We start from the raw sequence: 7,815 nt of genomic DNA, 5'->3' as shown, positions 1-7,815 counted from the left end.
TGTTATTAAAAAATAGTCAACTTATTCAAGCCGAATCTAGGTTTGAAAAAATCTTACTCAAGACCCAGCCTGTTTAAGAAATAAGCCTTATTTTCTGTCTAAGTTCATTTTTCGAGTTTATATATTTGTCTAAACCCTCCTAATTTTCGGGTAAATCAACCCGACCCATAATCAGGTCCTTTGACTTTCTTAAATTTTGAGGATTTAATGGAAGTAACAAAATGTAAAAATAATAATAATAAAAGTTTTAAACTTTAAATTCACAAATAATTTGAGATACAAATAAACACATTAAAAACATTTTTAAAAAAATCAAATCTTTTTAAACAAAAACCAAGGGCTTTTCCAATATTTTTCTTTGGGATTTGTCATCATCGAAATTGATAACCAGCTTCGATATATCGAATTCACTTGAATTCCTTCTTTTTCCGATCTCGAATACGTATTGTTTGCCGTTTAGATTCATTAGTCTTGGACTTTGCAGCACTCCCATTGACCTCGACTTGCTCAGCTTCACCGTCGGCGTTTTCGCTGGCTTTTTTCTTACCAACGCCACGTGCTCGCCGTCCATATCAATCTCTGTGGGGCCTATCTTCATCATCGATGAAGCCACCGCCTCCGTGAACGAACCGATCGATTTCGATCTCACCACACCTTCTCCGATCACATTCGCTTCGCCGCAGCGATCCGCCACGCTCGTCACTTTTCGGCTGTTTCTCCTGCTTCCACATCTCGAGCTCCTTGCCGCCTCCTCGCTCCCTTCAAAAACCGGGTGGTTTATCGCCATCGGTTTATGCACGCACCTCACGCACCGCCTTAGATTGCTCCAAACGGGTCCAGCGTGAACTCTTTTGCTCACCACTGTCAGACATTCCACCACTTCTTCCATCCCGGGACGTTTCTCCGCCGCGGACCTAACGCACCTAGCCGCCAACACCGCCAAACTCCGGATCACTTCCTCATCCACCGGTGGCCCAACACGACCGTCGCAAATGGCGGCGAAATCTCCTCCTTTTATCAACGGAACCGCCCAGTCAACAACTGACGGCGGACTATACTTCAAATCAATAGCATGCCTCCCGCTAATAATCTCCAATAACAAAATGCCGTAACTGAACACGTCACTTTTCGTGCTGACGTCACTCGGGGATAAATAACTCGGGTCGAGATATCCTAACGTCCCCGCCGGTGGGGTGCACTTAATCCGTACATCCTCCACGTGTCCTATCAATGCAAGCCCGAAATCACCCAATCGAGCGTTCCACCTTTGATCAATTAAAACATTGGACGATTTTATATCCCTGTGGATCACCGGCGGGCTACCCGAATGTAAAGCTTGAACCGCTTTTGCTACCTGTAAAGCGAATCGAACCCGGCTGGACCAACCCGGCGGTTTACAAGAAGAAGAATGTAAAAGATCGTACAATGAACCGTTGGGCATATATTCCACGACGATTAATTTATTCTTACAAAGTGAATCGGAGCAGTAACCGATGAGATTAACGAGTCGAGGATGATCAACTCGGGAAAGAATCTCGATCTCGTTGTCGGCGGGACTGTTACAGTTCTTTGACGTTTTCTTAACGGCGGTGATTAACTTGCCATCGTCAAGTACGGCTTTGTAGACGGAACCGTGACTACCTTTACCGAGGAAGCTATCGGAAGAGAAGCCATTGGTGGCGGTAAGAAGATCGGTGTAACGAAACTGCCGGATTCTGGGCTTGTTTTTCTTGGGTTTTTTTCTATAATAATCCCAGTTGCCAGGATCACAAACTTTAATGGTGGACTCTGCATTGCAAGAGAGGTAACCCATGAAATGAGTAAAGCTAGAGATTAATCAAAAAAAAAAGGATGGTTTTGAGCTGATCATGGCAACCACCATTAAACTTGAAAATAAAGGTTTTAAACTATAACCCTTTTAAATATGAAAAAAGAAATGGGTATTGGGGAAGACGAAAGGGGTCGGCTTTGGCTGGCTATCCAAAGTGTTTTAAAGTGAGTACTGATTTTACAGCTTTGGAGATGTGAAAACAATCAAAGCTTCAAGTTTTTGAAAATTTTTATAATATATATATATTTTTTATTGAGTATTGATTTTCGCCATGCAAAAGTTGGAGACTTTGAGAGGGAATTTCTCGGGGAAGGTTTAAAGAAGTGGGCCAAACTGGGCTCCACCAATTATTTTACTATACTTCTTTTTTCTTCACACTTTTTTCATTTTGAGTTTTATTCTTATTTTTATAATTTTTATATATTAAAAAATATTTTATATTTATGCTAATAAAGTTTGGCATGGTAAGCAAATGTTGAGGTTTCGGATCTTGAACGTTCGGGCTCGAGCATCATTTATAATTACAATATTCTTTTATATATTGTGTATGTTTTAAGTGAGTTTTGTCTAATTCTTTTATATTCATTTTCCGTCCATTATGTATTATATTGATTTAATTTTACGTTATGGTTGATCGAACATATATTTGTACTTTTCATGCATCTGTCTGATGAAACTTTCAAAACTATATATATTATATTTATTTATTAAAATCTAGAAATTTTATTAACCATAAATTATATAATTTTACTTTTTATAAAAGTATTTGTCAATGCAAAAAAGATATGGGTTCTAGCGTACTCGAGCGCTTTTATCCTTCTATTTAAGAATTGAGAAGAAGATATAAATAATTCTAAGCATTATATTAAAAAATTGTTAAAAATTTAATTAACTTCTAAATTTTAAATTCAAACACGTGATGTTTTAATATTTAAAGTTCTAATTTAAAATTAAATTCATAACACATATTTAAATGTAATAAAATTAAGAAATTTAATTTATAAATTAAAAGGATAAAAAATTAAAACTTTAAAATAAAGGTAACATAAACATTTGCCAATTAGCTCTTTTGAGGCTTTTCTTTTTATTTTGTTCTGTAATGGTTTAATGGGGCCTTTGACAGCTAACATTCTAAAAACGAAATGTATCCTAATTTTAATTAGTTTTTAAATATTATATTTTAATTAAATATATTAATTTATTAATTCGCATATTATAATTATTTTTAAAATATAATAATTAAAACATTTTAACATACAATATAATTTTACTTAGTTTAATTAATGTAAAGTAATATTATTTAAAATAATAATTTATTAACATAATTAATTCTAATATTAATTAAGTGATAATTAAAATGTTTAAAATTTTATTCAAGTCGTAATACTATTATACAATAATAAAATTAACACAACTTTTTTACATAAAATTTTTAAAATATTTTAATTAATAATTGTAAATTATAATTATAATTATCATAATTTTTCCTATATGCTTAGAGTTTTATTCAAATAATAATTTTATTTTAAAATTAACACAATTTTTTAACTAATGATTATAATTTAAATTCTTATTATTTTTAATGGGTAGTTATCAATACTTTTATTAAATTATATTTTTAAAGAAAATTATAATTATTTTTAAATGTTCATGTTTGTTATAATAATGGTGTGGTATTGATGAACATATTGTATTGTTTTGATACTAATACCTACTAGAGTCAATGTGTTTTTGATATTTTGAATTTTTTCCTCATATATTTATAGTTTTTTGATAAAACATATAAATATATTTGAATGCAAATATATATTTTAAAACTATTAATTAAATTTGAGAATTTAATTTAGTGAATATATTTTATTTTTAAATGTAATTATAAATTTTGTGATAATTTGGGTTGTGTCATTGTGACTATGCTCGTTAAAGTAGAATATTTAAAAATTATTTAGATTCTAAATCTCAACAAATGTAACTCTCTTAAACCCAAGGTGAAGGATCCAAAGGAGGAGCAATAAGTCTTGCTAAAGAATCGACTCAAGCTAGACTACTTTAAAACTTGCATTTTGTCTAGAGGCCCAATTGTTATACTCACACCTAGACCCTCTTGACGGTTCATTCAATATCTATAAAAATTTGACGAAACTCAACTTTATGCAAGGCGAAACAGTATGCCTCACTTAAACATCATGTCATATCAAGTGAGCTTACACAATTTTCAAAAGAGATACAAGGAAGAGTATTTAATGATATCAATGAATCAATCACATCCCGAACAAGGTTATCTCTTTACCATCTTATCACCGATTATAAAATAGATAACTCAATAGTTGAGACTCACAAGTAACCACCCTCCCTCTATAAATATGAACAATTTCATTATAAATTCTGATCATATCATGTTCTTTTTGATACAATACTTAGAACTATTTATAATCTCTCCCCAACTCATAAATAGAAGGATAATGCACTTTAACACACTCGAACTCACGTCTTCCTACATTAACAACAATGCACATACCAATCGAACTAAACTTAATCGACTATACTATTAAATAAGTGATGTAACATCTCCAGTGATTCTAGACAGCACACTATTAATTAAATATATATAAAAAAACTTAAAAGTAGGTAAATCTTTTTGGAAATAATAATTAAATTTTCAAAAACAAAGAATGTTAATTATAACAGTATATCAAAAGGAAAGTTTGTTTTAAATGTATTTTTGCTTTGATGTAGAATCAACATCAATCCATCCCAAATTTCTTCCAAATATTCTGAATTCAAGCATGATTGTGTGGAAATTTTGATTGAATATATTTTTATTTTAGTAATCGTACTTCATATTAAATAATTTTAATTCAGTTGATTATACATTTATTATTTTTAATTTATACATGCACATATAATTGTACTAGTAAACTCCTTTTATATATATATATATATATATATATATATATATATATATATATATATATATACTCGGACATATTACGTTTAAAAAATTAAAATCATGCTATCTTTCTCTTTATCCTCAAATCATTATATCTTTTGGTAAAAATATCTCTAAATTTTAAATTTACAAAATAATAGTAAAACTCGAAGACAATTTTTTTATTGTCTAAAAATAAAATTAAGAATCACCATTAACTCTAGTTTTATATGCAATATTTCTTATATAAATATGTAAAAGAATGATTTTAAATCAATTGTATATATTTTAAAAAATTAAATTTTCTTATTTCACGTTGAGTAAATAATTTTTCAATGTGTAAAAATCAAAATCAAAATGATTTAGAAAATTAAAATAAAATATATCATATATCACATGGTAAATCAAAAAAAAAATATTTCTCAATATATCTACTGAAGGGAGCTCAATAATTAATTTAGAGCATTCTGCAAACCCATTAAGGGGATAGATGTAGATGTTGATTACGAGTTTTAAAGCTGCTCCATACCCAGAACGAGAATCGAACTCTCAATCACTGATTAAAGTAAAAAAGACACTTGTCATCTCATATAACTCTAATGGTAAATCAAATTTCTCATAGATAATATTATAACTTTGTTTAAAAGAGTTAGGCGAATTGAAGAAAAATATTGTAATAGTAGTAGTTATAAGAGTGGGGTCGTTTCTTCCAACCAACACCTACTTATTTTTACGGAAAATTCAAATGGAAGTGGAGAATGGGGTTACCCAAATTATTCACCCTTTCAGCTTTCACCCTCATTTTCCTGTTTTTGTCAAAAATCAACTTGGATTATTAGGTTTTCTATGTTTCTTTTTTTGACTTTAGCTTTGCCTCTTTTCAAATATATTGTTCAAATGTTCCTTTTGAAAGAAAGTACGAACAAAACTCACATTTGATTAATCCAAAGTTCTATCAAAATATTTTATACCCCAAACCCAACAAATCTTACTAAAATTAGACTATTAATATGGATCATCCATGATTTTGAATAAATTAAATATATATACTTATCTATTTATAAAAATAAAAATATTTTTATTGATATTGAGTCATTTTAACTTATATGAAATGATAATTAAAATTTTATCAAACAATTATTTGTCAATTTCAAACCTCGTTACCCATCCCCACCTCAATTTGTATGGAAAAAAATTATTTGCAAAACAAATAAAATTATATTGTTAAATTTGATAATTAATTTTAATCAATTTGTTACTCTTGTAAAAAATTCAATTACGGTTTAGGAGAGTTTTTTTTTCTTGTTTTCATAATAATAAAATTTACTTTTATTTTGTAATTTGAAAATTGGAAATTTTATTAAAATGAAAATTGAAAACCAGTGGCTCAAACCAAAAAAAAAAAAACAAGTGAACTATTTTCTTTTATCATAATTGATACCTAAGCTAAACTTCATTACTCAACTATATTATGTTACTCAAATTACCCAATCTGTTAAAAAATCTCTTATTTAATCACTTTGTGATACATAGCAATATTTAACTAAATAAATAATATTTTCTTAAACTTCTTTCTTAAAAACACTTATAAATATATTCATCTTTTCTTTCTTTCTTTCCACCCAACAACTTAGTTACAAAAATTCAAAAATCATCAAAAAATTCATCCAAACCTAGTTTTCGATAACAAAATCTAAATTTCAATGAGCTTTTTTTTTCTGTTTTAAATCTCAATTTCAATTCATTTCTCATCCAAATTCAAATTTCATTTATTATTGTTATTTTAAAATAATTTGTTTTGTTCTTTTCTGTATAATTTATATAAAATAGTTAATGTTAAATGAACTTCTATAACCAAAAAAATAGATAAAACATGAAATGAAAAAATCGAGTAAAAACAGGGTCAGAGAATTACAAATAAAATTATCTAACAATTAAAAAATACGTCAAAAGAAAAAAAATCATGGGAAGAGAGTGTAAAATAACGAAAACTTAATTTTATTAAATATGATTTTTATTATTTAATTTAATTTAATTTAAAATTTCCACGTGTCATGAAATATTGGCTATTTAAAAAGAGTAACAAAATATAATTTAAGCAAGTACAATTTTGATACCACTTCTAACCCCAAAACATTTAAGTATCAACTTGAATAAAATGTATAATTTAACTACCATTTCGTGATTCAAGCCAAATTCATTTTCAAAAATAGAAGTATGAAAACATGTTTACGATAGGATCGTTGAAGGATCTTTAAGAAATAATTAATAGCACTAATTAGATTACACTATACTTAAACTGTAGTTTAAGTTTAGAATTACTTTCCATAAAATGTATGATAAATAACAATTTTAATTTAAATAAAAATAAACGAACGGACTAGCTGTAATTAAATTAAAAATAATTATGAATGAGTAGTAATTCTACTAATATAAGCAACGTAAATAAAAAAATCGAATAAAAATAAAATAATTTTTATTAATTAAAAGAATTTTATCTTAATTTTTCATCATTTTGTTAGCCTTCAAAATTTAACAAAACTGTACCCAAAATATCAAATTAAATTTTCCCCAAAATTTAATTTACCTATTAATATTTTAACAACATTAACATTAGGTTGCAATTCCCATACACTAAAGCAATAATAAAACATATTTAAAAAAATCAACAAGTTTCAAAATAATTCATAAAAATTTAAAACAGGTTATCAAAATCAACAATAATTTTAAAGTTGAGGTCCAAAGTGATTAAGTAAAATTAAGACCAAAAGTTAAAACTTAAGGCTAAAATAGTCATACCAAAAAGTAAAATAATGCCCATTTATTGTTAAAAGAAAATATTTCATTTTCTAGGAAAAGAAAATAAAAACGACAATAATTTTCTAAAATTATAAACACCCTAATTTTACTATATCTCATGAAAACCAATTAAACTTTAGTTGCAAGTATTTCCCTAACTTGGATTTGATACATAATACCACGTAAATGCAAATACCAAATCCATTTAAAACTACAATACTTGATTTACCTAGTATGACATGACAATGATCAGCCA

The 7,815-nt window shown here is 28.0% G+C and overlaps 1 protein-coding gene across 1 annotated transcript; it reads right to left on the bottom strand.

The window, feature by feature from the left end:
- Positions 1–230: 230 nt before the first annotated feature.
- Positions 231–2,019, bottom strand: LOC105774376 (serine/threonine-protein kinase-like protein At1g28390). The gene has a single exon (XM_012596865.2). It carries the CDS (start codon positions 1,811–1,813, stop codon positions 323–325), a length of 1,491 nt encoding a protein of 496 aa, XP_012452319.1. The 5' UTR covers positions 1,814–2,019; the 3' UTR covers positions 231–322.
- Positions 2,020–7,815: the final 5,796 nt, after the last annotated feature.

Source organism: Gossypium raimondii, chromosome 6 (assembly GCF_025698545.1).
Source record: "Gossypium raimondii isolate GPD5lz chromosome 6, ASM2569854v1, whole genome shotgun sequence".
Lineage (NCBI taxonomy): Eukaryota > Viridiplantae > Streptophyta > Magnoliopsida > Malvales > Malvaceae > Gossypium > Gossypium raimondii.
This window is presented reverse-complemented; position numbering and strand designations above follow the sequence as displayed.

Bases quoted from the DNA above. Each gene is read 5' to 3' on its own strand.
- LOC105774376 (XM_012596865.2), bottom strand. From the start codon at position 1,813: ATGGGTTACCTCTCTTGCAATGCAGAGTCCACCATTAAAGTTTGTGAT.